Source organism: Schistocerca piceifrons, chromosome 7 (assembly GCF_021461385.2).
Source record: "Schistocerca piceifrons isolate TAMUIC-IGC-003096 chromosome 7, iqSchPice1.1, whole genome shotgun sequence".
In the NCBI taxonomy this organism is placed as follows: domain Eukaryota; kingdom Metazoa; phylum Arthropoda; class Insecta; order Orthoptera; family Acrididae; genus Schistocerca; species Schistocerca piceifrons.
Genome location: NC_060144.1, coordinates 335,990,782 through 336,006,576, shown reverse-complemented (window position 1 = coordinate 336,006,576; position 15,795 = coordinate 335,990,782). Strand labels below are relative to the sequence as shown.

General features: G+C 43.7%; 1 protein-coding gene across 9 annotated transcripts in view; it reads right to left on the bottom strand.

Annotated features, from left to right (window-relative positions):
- The window catches only part of LOC124805154 (protein kinase C and casein kinase substrate in neurons protein 1-like), a 554,660-nt gene that overhangs the window by 98,306 nt on the left and 440,559 nt on the right, over window positions 1–15,795 (bottom strand). The window contains exon 1 of one of the 9 annotated variants that reach the window (XM_047265626.1): window positions 3,860–3,975. The exons of 7 other annotated variants lie outside the window; for them this stretch is intronic. In XM_047265626.1, the coding sequence (XP_047121582.1) occupies window positions 3,860–3,973 (114 nt within the window). In that variant the 5' untranslated portion in view covers window positions 3,974–3,975. Of the gene's footprint in view, window positions 1–3,617; window positions 3,705–3,859; window positions 3,976–15,795 lie in introns of those variants that run through there. One more of the 9 variants, XM_047265629.1, reaches the window with a different exon arrangement.

Sequence of the window (15,795 nt, the reverse complement as noted above, 5' to 3'; positions counted from 1 at the left end):
AAAAACTGCGAAAATACCAAAAATTACGAATCGTGTAAAATCCCCCGATGGATATGGAATTCATTGTCTCCGTTACACTATGCATATCGGACACGAAGCAGTTCCTATTTCGAAAGATGGTCTGAGGATGGAAGATTAGCGTATAAAAAATGAACTGTCAACAATGATATCAGAAGAGACTTATGTATGAACTCATGTTGGGGAAGTAAATTTACCTTGTTTTAAAGAACTTCATCTTGGTGTTCACCTTACGAGATCTAGGCAAACCACACAGCAAACAAAACCAAAATGTTATTGACTGAATGAGGGTTGTAACCCTGGTCCTCAGGAGTGTGGATCTAGTGTCTGAATGACTTTCACGTCACTCATTCACTCGAGCACTACGTAGCTTGTCACCGAACAGTGGGCTTGGTTCCCATGATAATATTCCGATGGTTGAAGGGCGAACCAAGGCAAAGAACTGAAGATCGCATATTAGGGACAAAAACAGGTTATGATTACTTAGATCATTTGGCCTCTTCCCTTTCTATCCCGTAAAGAAAAACATAGGCAACGAGTTCAGTTATTCTCACTAACAAGATAAGATGTTATCCGAATACAGAGAGATTTCATCCGCGCAGCTAAAAACCAGCTGCGATTAACTCTTGTCAATGGCTACTAGAGCAAGGAACACGATGAAAAATAAATTAAGATAATCGCCTCAAAAATTAATGGCAGCCTTTAAAGCCGAAGGCAGAATAAACTATAAAATTCATGAAATTTTGTGATTTCCCGTTTACAGCGCTGCATACGGCACTGAAACCAACCACTAGAACTATTCTGTAGTCTAAACACTTAACACAGTGCAACGAAACTCGGGACTTCACTCAGTGGCCAGCGTGCATGCGACAGGAGTCACACGCGTAATCCAACACTCAAGGTCAAAGCCCGCATACGGCGAAACTAGCCTACTCCAGTTTCACTATCGCATTTCACCGACAGAAAAATGCCCTCTCTCCCTCCAAAACTCACACGGGAGGTCCCCTATATGTCTACAGAGATGTCGCATGGGTCACTTGGGACCGTGCTTCCTTGTCAACGGGATTCACCTTTACACGAGAGAGAACTTAAAACCACAGCAGCATGCGGGTAGGTTGCTTTCTCATAACTGCACCGTTTCCCCTTCCGAAGAGTGAGTGTTTCACTGACACTAAAAAATAAGCCAACCAGTTAATGAGCATCATACATTCGAATAACGCACATGTTGCGTCCACTTCTCTCGGCTGCCACAACTGCAGCTGTCGAAACCATCTGTGACTGGAAATACAGGCAAACATTTAAATTCACTTTATCATTCTTCTTAGCTCGAAATTTGAAAATGAACTTTCATTCAAATCTAGACTGAAACATTTGCAGCAGGAACAAGGATGCGTAACAGACGAAAGAAAACACGTCCGCAATACTTTCGTAAAGACGAAACCAACGCCTTACAGGAAGTAGCACCTGCGACAAGAACCACATCAGACCTTATGACAACTGTATTAAGCATACTGAGGCAGCAAGGAATTTTGTTACCAAGGGAAGGGCAGGGAGTAAGAATTGCAGCAGGAGACCAAGCTTGACTACAGTTCAAATGGATATAGGCTGCACCAGTTTATCTGGGGGATGAAGATACTCGCGGGGATATACTAACGTGCAGACAGCTGCAACACACCTGTCTTCACTGAAGACCACCCCACCACCACCACCACCACCACCACCACCACCACCAACAACAACAACGTCTAGTATGGCCGCTGATGCATAAAGTCGCGCCGTAGTACAAAGATGGCAGTAGGAATGATTGTAACTGTAGAACAACAGTAAAGCACGTTATTTTTCGAAGAACTGACCTAGCTGAAATACAACTAGTTTCTACATGGGACCCAGCATGGGTTACAAACACAGATCGTGATAGTTCGAATTAGCCTACATTTGATATGTTTACACTTTCTACAAGTTCCAGACTGAGAACTCCACCGACACCGATACGTGATATATAGCACCGTTGGCGCTTTCGCAGACTTCTTCGCAGCCAGGAGGCAGCACGTAACGCTGCAAGTAAATGTGTTACTGGTCGCAGTGAAGTTTCGCCAACTGACGGGTAATATTCTTAATGTTATTTATTAGCGACTTGGCTAATAATATGAGTAGCAATTTTAGACTCCTCGGAACTGATGATTTCCATCTATGAGGAAGCGTTATCAGCAAAACGTAACTAAATTGTAACCTGGTTCAAGAATTAGCGACTACCTACTATGTACAATAATTGTTTAAGGGACGACAAACGACACTTCACACCATTTGCCTTCGGGCTTAATAAATCACTAATGAAGCGTGTCAAATTTAAAAATGTGGGATATGAAGTAGAAAGATCACAGACTCACTGAAAGAGAAAACACGTGCCGGACTTCGTTTGACTGCCAGGAAACTGGGAAACCACTGATTTGTCCACGTCAGAGATCGTTTAAAAACACTTGTATGACTTATGCTGGAATACTACAGAAGTGTACGGTATCGGTACAAGATTAGAGAACAAAAATAACGTATTCAAAAGCAAGGAGCTTGAAATATCACAGGCTTATTTCACATGCGAGAGAGTGTGATGCACGCCTTGTTTCACGAATCTGTCAGTTTAGATACTGCAGTATTGGAACAAGTTGAATTAAATTAACTAGAGTAAAATGAACCGAGGCGAAATTAATGAAGTTAGAAAACATTAAACAATAGTGTAAACCGTTCAGCAACGCTTAACTTGCGACTTATTGAAAATGCCGTGACAATTTCAAACTTCTGACAGACAGATTCATAAATCACATCGACAATACGGCATTTCATTCAATTTCGGCGAATTTAACTCAGCTGGTACATTGTGGCAGGGGAAGCCACGTTCCTCTCCAAATCTTTCCCCTCGATGTTGCTGGCCCCGCACAGCCAGCGGGGAATGTGGCAACAATGTACGGAAGTAATAATAGGAAGCATCAGCGACAGTAATAATTTGGAACGATTCGCGACAAGGCAGGAAATTCGGTCTGGAAGGAAACTGTCGGGACGTACTTTCTACTTCTAATAACCTCGAGAAGCCGTAATTTTTTAAATTCGAAGAACTCGTTATCAGAGCGGAGTCACCATCCCGTTGTATATTACGCAAGACCCTTTAAAAAGTAGAAGAAGAAAAATAAGGGGTGGTGCGAAGGCATTTCATAAATAATCCCACGATTCTTCTGTGAATGGAGCAGACTGAAACAATAGCGCGCAGGACAGAAACAAGTTACCTAGAAATTCCCGGCAGGGTTCGAACCCAAAACCTTGCCTTTTGCGGATTGAACTATCCATACACGAATCACGTCCTATCCCCGTAGCTTCACTTCTGTCGGTGCCTGTGTCCTACTTTCCAAACACCATGACACTCCACGGAGTGAAAAATTCATTCTGCGACCAAGAAGTATCTTCTGCCTGAGTGTAGACGTAGGTATCTTCTCGATTGTAGCGAGGCGTGCGATATGGTCCTTAAGACGGAGTCGAGTGATATGATGGGATCACATATAACAGCTGTGCGATATTCGCACGAACTCCCCGTAGACAACTGCAATACTTACCGCATTACAGGCACACAGAAGGCAACGAAAGTTACGGTCCTTACTCGGACGTCCTCGCTCGTGAGCGCACATTCAAACCACCACAAATCACTGTCGCAACCATCACGCACAAGCAGGAACGGACGGTACGCCCGCCTGCGTCACCTGTTTGGGGACTTTTCACACGCAACGTAAACAACGTAAGGCATCCCCTAAACACTGCGTCGGGGCCTGCGAAGGCGCCAGGCAGCTGCTGGACTTACGGAGTGGCGCGAGGAGGTGGAGAAGCGGCGCAGCGAGCCCATGAGTCGGGACGAGGCGGGCGCCTGGCTGTCGCCGCTAGCACCAACACCGGCAACACCACCAGCCACCGTCATGTCCGCGCAGCGACTGCCGCCGCCGCCGGCTAATGCTGTTTGCGTTAAGCGAGTTACCTCTCCTCTCTCTCCGCCTCTCCACCGATCCTCGGCCTACATACTGCGCCCAGCAGGCGCTCCGTCTGTCTTCCCCCACCCACTCCCATTCCACCGCTCCACACACGAGGGCGCGCTTCACGAGACCGCCTCGCCTGGCTCTCCAGCGCCCCAACCGTATCGTCCGGCAAAGTAGAGAAAAACAGATCGCCTATGCAAACCCATAAACGTATCTGCTTTCTTTTTCAGTACTACGCAGGATATTTGTGTTTCAGCTACTTTTCTGTGTCATAACACGAGTTCTTTACAGACGAATGAAAAAAAAACTGTCGGCCGGTGTGGCCGAGCGGTTCTAGACGCTATAATCTGGAATCCTGCCTCGGGCATGGATATGTGTGATGTCCTTAAGTTAGTTAGGTTTAAAAAAAAAAACTGGTAGAAGCCGAAGGAAGATCAGTTTGGATTCCGTAGAAATGCTGGAACACGCGAGGCAATACTGACACTACGACTCGTCCTAGAAGATAGAGGAAAGGCAAAGCTACGTTTCTAGCGTTTATCGACTTAGAGAGAGCTTTTAACAATGTTGACTGGGATACTCTCTTTCAAATTCTGAAGGTGGCAGGGGTAAAATACAGGGAGCAAAAGGCTATTTACAATTTGTACGGAAACCAGACGGCAGTTATAAAGAGTCGCGGGCAGTGGTTGAGAAGAGAAGGAGACAGGGTTGCAGCCTATCTCCGACGTTATTCAATCTGTATACTGATCAACCAGTAAAGGAAACAAAACAAAAATTTGCAGTACGAAAGAAAATCCATGGAGAAGAAATAAAAACTTTGAGGTTTGTCGACGACATTGTAATTCTGTCAGAGACAGTAAAGGACCTGGAAGAATAGCTGACTGGAATGGATGGTGTCTTGAAAGGATGTTGCAAGATGAACATCAGCAAAAGCAAAACGAGGATAATGGAATGTAGTCGAATTAAATCAGGTTATTCTGAGTGAATTAGATTAGGAAATGAGAAAGTAGTAGATGAGTTTTGGTATTTGCGAAGCAAAATAACTGATGATGGTCGGACGTTTCTGGAGAAGAGGAATTCGTTAACATCGAGTACAGATTTAAGTATCAGGAAGAATGCTGGAGATTAGATGGGTATATTACGTAACTAGTGAGGAGGTACTAAGTAGAATTCACGAGAAAAGGAATTGGTGGCACAACTTGACTAGCAGAACGGATCGGTTTATTGGACACGTTCTGAGGCGTCAAGGGATAACCAATTTAGTATTGGACGGAAGCGTGGTGGGTAAAAATCGTACAGAGAGACCAAGAGATGAAGACATTAAGCAGATTAAGAAGGATGTAGGTTGCAGTAGTTATTCGGAGACGAACAGGCTTGCACAGGGTAGAGTAGCACGGAGAGCCGCATCAAACCAGCCTCTGGACTGAAGACCACAACAACGGTCTTCTGACCGGTTTGATCCAACCCGCATTCTGCGCCATTCTTTTAATCTCACAATAGCAACTGAGACGTTGAGACGAAAAACGGGTTTTTTGGGTATATGAGTCATTACTGTGTTTGTTCTTTTCACACGATTCCACGCCTGGTGGTCCTAAAATGGAAAGCGTTGACTGTCTAAACCGGTGCTGAAAATTCGTTTCGCGCAGAAAGTGGACTTGTCACACAGACAAGTCCCTCTATACCGCACAAAAGAATTTGAGGCGTGATGGCAACACTATAGTGAGATGCAGTAAACAGCTGTGAGATTTCAAAATGGCTTCGGTGATGGAACCGTCAGACGTGTTAGGAGAGGATGTACATGAATTTACAAGCAAGCAACGACGGTCTGAATTGTGGAACAGAATTGTGATAAAACAAAACAGGGTCTGAGTTGGGTGCATACGAACTGGAAAGGAAATATGATTCCTAATAGGGAAACAGATACAGATGCAGGTAAACAGACATACGCTGTTCATTGTATCCTCTGTACATAATACACTAACTTAAAAAAAATGCAACACCAAAAAATAATTAACGTAGAGCAACGAAATTTCGAGAATACATTCTTTCTCAAATTACGGCCTATGTTTGACACTAGTAGACTTCTCTTGGCTAGGAATCGTTTTTGCCAGTGCTAGTCTCCATTTTATGTCCTCCTTCCTCCGTGCATCATGGGTTATTTTGATGCCTAGGTCTCGCGATTCTCAATTCTGGTAAGTTTCTCGCTGTTCTCATTTCTACTACGTCTCATTACCTTCGCCTTTTTCCGGATTACTCTCAATCCATATTCTGAACTCATTATACTATCCATTCCATTCAACGCATCATGTAATTATCCCCCAATTTCACTGAGGATACCAATGTCATCAGCGAATGTTATCACTGAAGTTCTTTCACCCAGAATTTTAATCCACTCTTGAACCTCTCTTTTATTTCCGTCATCGCTGTATAGACTGACCAGTAGGGGCGAAAGACTACATCCCTACCTTACACTCTTTTTTAATCCGAGCATTTCGTTCTTGTACACGGTTCTAGGCAGACGAGGAATACCACACAAATACCTATATAAATGACTTCCTAATATACAAATTTGTATTACAAATAAACAAATTCCTCTTTTTCAGAAATGTTTTTCGTGCTGTAGCCAGTCTCCATTTCATCTCTGTCTACTTCGGCTAACATCAATTACCTTAGTGCCCAAAAAGCAAAACTCTTATACTACTTTGTGTGTCTCATTTTGTAACCTAATTCCTTTTAGCGTCGGCTGATATGATTCTACCAATATGCATTACCCTTACTTTACTATTGTTGATGTTCATCTTATAAACTCTTTTTCAAGGCACTTGCCATTCCATTCAGCTGCCATTCAAAGTTCTTTGCTGGCTCTGGAAGAATTACACTGTCACTGGTAAACCTCGACGTGAAGTGAAATCAACGCCTAACTTTTTTTTTACGCATCCCGAAATACACGCTATAGACGGATTAAACATAATGACGGCTGGAAAGTCAGACCCTTGACACTGCACATCGCCCCCACCATCATGAGTTTTCTTCCACGCAAATGTATCATCATCATCATCATCATCATCATCATCATCATCATCCGTTACTGCACAAAGATTTCCAGGATTCTATATGAATTATGACCTCAGCCCATACACATCCAAGTTGCTCCTGCAGGTGTCCTAATATCCCCATACATCATTTATCAGACCGACGTTGCAGTCTTTTCATGTGTTTCTTCTGCAACAAAGAGTTTCGGCGGACCCTCTACCATCCATCTTCCTGGCTACGCATTGCGCCCACCTCAATTTTGTTTTCATCACGGTCGTAATTAACTGCAAACCGTTTTGAAAATTTACTTAAAGTTCTATTTATTTGTTTCACTACACATCCTGTCATTCTGTTCAGCTGCGCTAAATACCAATCCATAAATCGCTTCTAGATCGTCATTGTCTATTTGCAATTTTGTCCATGTGTTCATTTTACAATATTTTAAGTGTTTCTAAAACGATTTTCAAGCCTACTTTCAAACTTGCTCATTGAACTCTGTTATTGTGTTGTATCTATATTAACTGGGAAAAGCAAATCGTCATCAGTAAAACGAGAGTTGTCACGCTATCTTCTGTTAATAGTATTCCTTTTTCCCCAGACTTCAACAGCCTAAACGAAGCTTTTCACATTCCTGTACTCATAACTGGTTTAGAATTGAAAAAAAAAATGGTTCAAATGGCTCTGAGCACTATAGGACTTAACATCTGAGGTGATCAGTCCCCTAGAACTTAGAACTACTTAAACCTAACTAACCGAAGGACATCACACACATCCATGCCCGAGGCGGGATTCGAACCTGCGACCGTAGCGGTCACGCAGTTCCAGACTGAAGCGCCTAGAACCGCACGGCCACAACGGTCGGCCTTTAGAATTGAGGCGGTGCTGTTGTAACGAAAGTAAACGAGCTTTTCTTGCAAGCTATCAGCACTATGTCATTTAAAAGGTCTTTTTGTGATGTCCTATGTAAAACTAATACCAGTTTTCATTTGCTTTCCACATTTAGCAATATAAGAACAAAATATTTCAAGTAAAATATGCGAGGAATACGATACATCCACAAGAAAAATATGTCACGTTCCTACGAATGCCTCCACGTAGAACTGCAAGCAACACCCAGGCACGTGTCATGATATTCAAATCCAGAGCGCTTGGTGAACCACTCTCCTTGTTACGTTTCGTGCATCAAGTGACCCTTATAGGAACGAACACTGCCGTCCATGAAAAGGAAACTATAATCAGTGGCACCAACAGATGACGGGAGGTTAGCGGCTGTGCCTACTTAACTCCGAAGAGTCATAAGGTTCGAATGCCCACACGAGTAGTCTTGTCATCTGATTGTAGGCATGTTTCACATTCAAATGTGACACTTTTCCGTTTCGAATATTGTCCTAATATGCAAACGCGATGGTTGTCCGGCACGACACCGAATCTAGACCAGCCAGAGTTAGTGTGAAGACGCACCGGATTAGAATATTTTGCAAGTTACAAGTATAAATAATAATAAAAGCGGAAACTTGCATCGTTATCTGAAACTTTCGGAGTTAGCCTCGAAATCTCGCGAAATTGGTAAGGATTGGCCGTATTTTTGGGCGGCAAATATATGACGCACGGGGTGGACGAACACTGACAGGTCTTTTGAAGCGAAGGTTAGCTGTACCACAAGTTCGTTCACTTACTGCGTGTCCCCATGTACGATGATTTTTATTTTCTAGGAGCTGCCAAAAATCTGCAAACGTGTGGACTTTTAACGTTGTTAAATGGAGTCAGAGGTGAGTCAGGTTCGCTGCAACAGGACCAGTGGGAGATAAGGAGAGAGGAGGGCGGCTTTCCCATGGCGCGGGTCATCACCGCTGACCCGGCCTCGCAGGGACATCAGCGTCCCGGCTTTCTCTGCTCTCCAAGGTCGCACCCGCGGCCGGTAATGTCTGCTGTAGCAGGTGGCTGCATCTCCCCACTAGGCCATCTCATCAGCGAAAGCGCATCTATGACGGAAATGACGTGGTCTAGGTAAACAGCTCATGCCGAAACTACGGAAATTACCAGCAATGTCCAAACCGTATTTTTAAGAAATTTGTCATTCATGTACAGTGGTGTGTTTTGATACCCCAGGTCGACAGGATTTACAGGGTCCGCCTACTAGCAAAATACAGCTTCATACATGTATAGTTGTGTTTGCCCAAATAATCTCACCACAGCTGTTACTCACTGGACATATAACTATTCAGTCATTAGATTACATTTAGTTTTTCTGTAACTTCCAAGCCATTTCAGCTAGAGACCTGTAAGTCGTGTACGGTATTATTATTATCATTATTATTATAATCATCGTTTATTTCAATTTTCTATCAATCCATCTCTTCATTTCCTCCTTCCCCGCCCTCTGTCCATCTCCACTTCCACCTCATTTTTCACTTTCTGCCCATTTGCCCCTTCCCCTCTCTGCTGTCCGTTTCCTCCTCCTCTGTATGTATATCTCCCCCCCCCCCCTCTCTGTCTAACCATCTCCTCTCTCCCTATTTCTATCCATCTCCTCCTGCCTCCAGTTTCTCACCCCAACCACAACACAACCTCCACAGTATTTCTTTCCAGATAGTAAGTAGTTTGTCTGGACTAAGTCTGGTTGAAATCGATCCAGGGGTTTAGGGGCAGCTTTTTACCAGTAGCTGTGCCTGTGTACGCACATGTCAAGTATACGAGGGCTATTCGGAAAGTAAGGTCCCATGGGTCGCGAAATGGAAACTACAGGGGAAATCCGACGAAGCTTTGCCCGTATATAGCGCCATGTCGCTCATATCATCTCTGAGCACTCAGTGAGCACGTAAAGACGCTTATAACAATAATGGCTTCCATCAAGCATGTATGCCCGCTGCGAGGTTCCACCTGATTTCATGCAACCTCACGTAACGTACCTGTCATGCATTTTCTTTTTCATGACAACCCTCGGCAGATAAAATGACTACGTCGCTGTAACATTTTCGATGGGAAGTTGATCACCCAGAATACAGCCTGGACTAGGCCCCCCTTTATGTTCACCTCTACTCACATGAATCGCTGGCTGTAAGACCACAGTTTAGTACAGACAACGAACAGCAGACCAGCCTAGATAAGTAGCGGAAAGCGCAGGCGGCTACCTTCTATGACGAAGGTGTTGAGAAGTTGGTACAAAGCTACGACAAATGTCTATGTCGGATGTCGGAGCGGCGACTATGTAGAGAAGCAGCTGGAAGGATAGCAAACTTTTGAAAATAAAACACTTTTTTCACTGTGGTTTCCATTTCAAGACCTATCGGATCTTGTTTACCGACTGCACCTCGTATTTAATATATTTCACACATATTTTTACACGTCGTTCACCTGCATCTCCAGCGGAATTCGCCCCGTGGTTTCGTTTCCAGGAGACTCGAAGTTTTTTACGATTTATCTCCTGGTATACATTTTGCGAGCACATTCACTAGTATGTGTTAAACTATGTCCAAAATATGTTACGAATAGATTTAGTAATAGTGAAGTAATAGCTCAAAACGTCGTGCCTGATGCGGCAGTTTTACTACAGGATCAGTGAATATGTAAAAAGCTATAAACTTTTTTTCCTTGCGTCATTTGAGGGGCTGTCAACGAGAAAACGCTTCGGAAAAGTTTGTGATTATATGTAAAGTTTGTTGCCAGTCATATAATGGTCTCGTTCTCAAACACTCGACAAAGTCGCGAGCTACACTTCTTTTCACCCTCCTCCCACCCCACCCCCTTGCTAGGAAGGTGGTTCTTATCTCCCCTCCCCCCCACCAAGAGCAAATGTTTTGAGACAGAAAGTGATACGTGTACGAAGTTTGGTTGAAATCAGTCGACTGGTTCAGTAGGAATAGTGTTACACAGCTGTTTACAGTTTATTATTATCATTATTATTATTAGTAATGTTGTTGTCGTGGGCCTCCTTTCAGCTTTGCGAGATCATTTTTTTTAGACTTCCTGAACTGACTTACTGCAACTTGTTTTCTTGGGCGAAATTTCCTTCGTTTTCATTCGCAGTTTGGCGCTGTTCCTACAGCTCGAACTAACTGCAAGCAAAAATCTTGATATCTTTTGTGGCTCCTGTGTTTTTCCTACGAAGTTGTGTTGTACTAACTCTAGCCAGCTCTTTCGACCAGGTACTGGATACAGGGCTCTTCTAGAATTCTACAAACATCTGTGCGTTTTGCATCAAATTCTTGGTACCTGCCTGTTTTCAAATGAGACAACGACTAGAAAGCCCGTATGGCAAATAATACAGGAAAAAGATTTCCTTAGCCCATTTCTCCAAATGTTTTGCTGGTTATATACCCCGCGTACACACACAAACGTCTATGCTTTGCAAGCTGTATTTAAGTGTATGTCCGAGGGCATCGGTGTTACGATTACAACTCGCTTTCTTGTTTGTACTCACCCGTGCGAGATCTTTTTTCTTGTTTTACCGCCACCTTCGGATCATGAGATGTGCGTCAGAGGTAGTAGTATGTAGCTTGCCACTTCCCGAAAGGTACATTCTCAGAATTTTAAGAGTAAAGCTCTCTGTAACGGACAACGCCTCTCGTGTGATGTCTTATCTTCCGACTTTCCGAGACGCTCTCGCGCTTACTAAACAAACTCTTGACAAATCTTTTCGTTTTGTATCTTCTATATTTATTACATTAATCCTACGTCTACAATAAAGGTTACTGCCACAAAAAAGCAAGTACTGAAAAAATAAAAGCAGAAATTTAAAGAAAATGTCATGAAATTTATATGGAAAGTGTCCAATTTGTAACTACCACTTATCTACAGGAAACCTCACTAAATTGGGATAATTGGGGGCGAGTCCAGCCCCAGTCCTAACTAAAGAAATTTTTTCTACAACAGTTATCTGAACATGTAAGGGGCGTTCAGAAGAAAACGAGCTGGAGGCGTAATTACAGAAACCAGTACCTGTATGTTAGAAGTATTGACCCTGGCTGTTGAGACACTTGTCCCTCTGTGACACAGGGTGGTGAATGGCTGTCTCATAAAATTCCCAGGCCTGCGATGTTAACCAGTTCCGCACGTACAGCTGGACGTCGTCGACCGAGGTGAATCGTTTGCCCCTCAGAGCCTTTTTAAAGGGGACCCTCCTGATTCACTTCCTGCAGCACGGGAGAACAGTGGACGACCAGGCAACCTCACCCGTGGGGTCATTCTGCTCTACGACAATGCAAAGCCTCATACGGCCAACACAGTCGCGGCACTCCTGCAGAAATTCAAATGGGAGGTTCTCGGCCACCCTCCACACATTCCAGACCTCCCTCCCTGTGATTACGCCATTTCTGGTCCCCTTAAAAGCGCTCGGAGGGGCAAACGATTCACCTCGGATGACGACGTCCAGCTGTAAGTGCGGAACTGATTAACATCGCAGCCCCGGGAATTTTCTGAGACAGCCATTCACCGTCTTGTGTCACAGTGGGCCAAGTGTCTCAACAGCCAGGGTCAATACTTCTAACATACAGGTACTGGTTTCTGTAATTATGCCTCGGGCTCGTTTCTTTCAAAACGCCCTTATATAATCAGGAATATAACATATAGTGTATATTCTGAAATACTGCACATATATTTAATTTCAGAACATTTAATGTAATTCACAATTGTATTAAAAAACTTCAAATATATACTTAAAGGTAAATTAAACAACCTTGACATGTACACTACATACAGTACGTATTCAAAAAAATTGAAGCCTGTACTATTATGGAAGAGTAAATGCTATATTTACTGTAGAATGGTACGAATTTTACCTGTTATTTACTGGTGTTACCTGGATAGCCGGCCGGTGTGGCCGAGCGGTTCTAGGCGCTTCAGTCTGGAAAGGCGCGACCGCTACGGTCGCAGGTTCGAATCCTGCCTCGGGAATGGACGTGTGTGATGTCCTTAGGTTAGTTAGGTTTAAGTAGTTCTAGGTTCTAGGGGACTGATGACCATGGATGTTAAGTCCCATAGTGCTCAGAGCCATTTGAACCATTTGTTACCTGGATCTATAACGAAATGATCTGCAGCACCCAAAAGGAAAGACCTTATTTTTGGTTGAGATTCTTTTGTACATCGTTTTCATGACTCGTTATCGCACCTTTTTTGGAGTAGGTTAATACTTTTTGTAATCGGAATTAATGTTAATGAAGTTAGTGTGTCTGAATTTTCCCTTAGTCTACTCGTATTACCTGTACATTCACTGATATTTACTTCTTCCTTAAAATCAGTAAGCTTGGCGCGAATGATGTCCGGTACAGAACGATGGTGTTCCACTTCACGATAGGAAAACCGGTTCAAATGGTCGGTTTTCCGAATCAGAGTTTACTGTGTATTAATGAATAGCTCTCTTTGCAGAATTCGTAGTTTTTTCGCCTCTTTGTTTTTGAAACCTTGTACATGTTTATACTATACGGTGCTGTAGGCGTAACCACATATTAACCACGAATAAGAAAACGGCGGCGAAGAAGAAACGCGCCGCCTGCTGCGGTCACCCGTACAGATATTTTACTCGGTGTGGAGAAGCATCGACCCGAACCATCGAACAGCGCGGAAAAAAACTCGTCGGCTTCGCGCCGAGATTGGACGAGAACCGTTAGAAGAGGAGGAGGAGAAGGTGAAGAAAGAGGCCGGGAGCGGCATTAGGCGGCTGCGGCCGCGGCCGCCGCCGTGCGTGTCGGCGGTGCGCCGGGCCGACATTCCGGGAGGCGGCGCGCAGCGGGCGTCCTTGAACCCGGGACGCGCCGCCTGCTCCCTACCTGCCGACACCCCCAGTCACATTCGCAGCTCCACCGTCACTGTTGCGACGCAAGTTTTTTTTTTTTGACACACGTGCCTCCGACGTAGGCTCTTTTCACAGCCACAGAATAGCCACTTCTAGTATCCAAATACTACTATTTATCAATGAGTCACGACTGAAACCGGTAAAGGTATGGCAAGTTTTGGGTGTACCAGGGAGAATCAGAAGGTCTTCCCCCTATCTTTCATTAGACGAAATAAGGTACATAAAAGGTATTTACAAATCTACGGACTATACTAGGTATTTTACACTACATAGTGGCGACAGAAGTCACAGGATAGTGATATGCACATATACGGATGGCGGTAGTATCGCGTATGCAAGGTATAAAAGGGCAGAGTTTTGGCGGGGATGTCATTTGTATCAGGTGGTTCATGTGAAAAGGTTTCCGATGTGGTTATGGCCGCAAGACAGGAATTAACAAATGGTTTAAATGGCTCTGAGCATTATTTATTTATTTATTTATTTATTGCCAAATTACAGACATGTTACCTGATGTTTAAAACAGGTCGTACATCTTACAATTTTCGTTTTTCATCTTTTTACAGTTGTCTTTTCTTTTGTTTTATCTACAACATTTACAAAGAATGATACTTTTCAAAATAACGATAATTTAAGGTTGACATATAAATAAAATTGTTATTTTTTAAGAAGAATATAAAAAAGATAGGATAGAGGAGAGATTTGTTAGTCCCATCGCCGAATGTGACTGACGGTGAATACCTCGGAATGGTTTCTTCGAGCCGTTGACCGCCAGTCTCTCTCTCTCTCTCTCTCTCTCTCTCTCTCTCTCTCTCTCTCTCTCTCTCACACACACACACACACACACACACACACACACACACACACACACACACACACAAATGGTTATTAGTAGAGAAGTAATGTTTCTTATCCTACTTATTACTAATCCTATGTATTAACTACTTCAGGTGCCCATCCATGTACAGCATACGGTGATTTCTTGGCTAGATTGCCAGCACCTTATGCTTATTTACTGTCACATCTCAGCTTCCTCCTCCTGGTCACTATTTTCGCTGTCACTGTGGGTATCGCTGCCCACCCTCTGGAGATTGTTGTTACGCTGCACTATGGGACTTAACATCTGAGGTGGTCAGTCCCCTAGCACTTAGAACTAGTTAAACCTAACTAACCTAAGGACATCACACACATCCATGCCTGAGGCAGAATTCGAACCTGCGACCGTAGCGGTCGCGCGGTTCCAGACTGTGACGCCTAGAACCGCTCGGCCACAGAGGCCGGCCTAGTGTCTTCCTCAGCTGAGATACACACCTGAGGGAGGAGACGTTATAGTCATGGTTCTGCTGTTAAAATCTCTGTCATCGACAAAGTACGTCGCTCCGTAAAAAATGCACAGTTTCTTATTTACGTATTGAGATATCGAAGCAATGAGTATTAACCATACTGTGAAATATTTTCTTCCGATGAATGTTTGACTGGAATACTCTCTTTCAAATTCTAAAGGTGGCAGGGGTAAAATACAGGCAGCGAAAGGCGATTTACAATTTGTACAGAAACCAGATGGCAGTTATAAGAGTCGAGGGACATGAAAGGGAAGCAGTGGTTGGGAAGGGAGTGAGACAGGGTTGTAGCCTCTCCCCGATGTTATTCAATCTGTATATTGAGCAAGCAGTAAAGGAAACAAAAGAAAAATTCGGAGTTGGAATTAAAATCCATGGAGAAGAAATAAAAACTTTGAGGTTCGCCGATGACATTGTAATTCTGTCAGAGACAGCAAAGGACTTGGAAGAGCAGCTGAACGGAATGGATAGTGTCTTGAAAGGAGGATATAAGATGAACATCAACAAAAGCAAAACGAGGATAATGGAATGTAGTCGAATTAAGTCGGGTGATGCTGAGGGAATTAGATTAGGAAATGAAACACTTAAAGTAGTAAACGAGTTTTGCTAT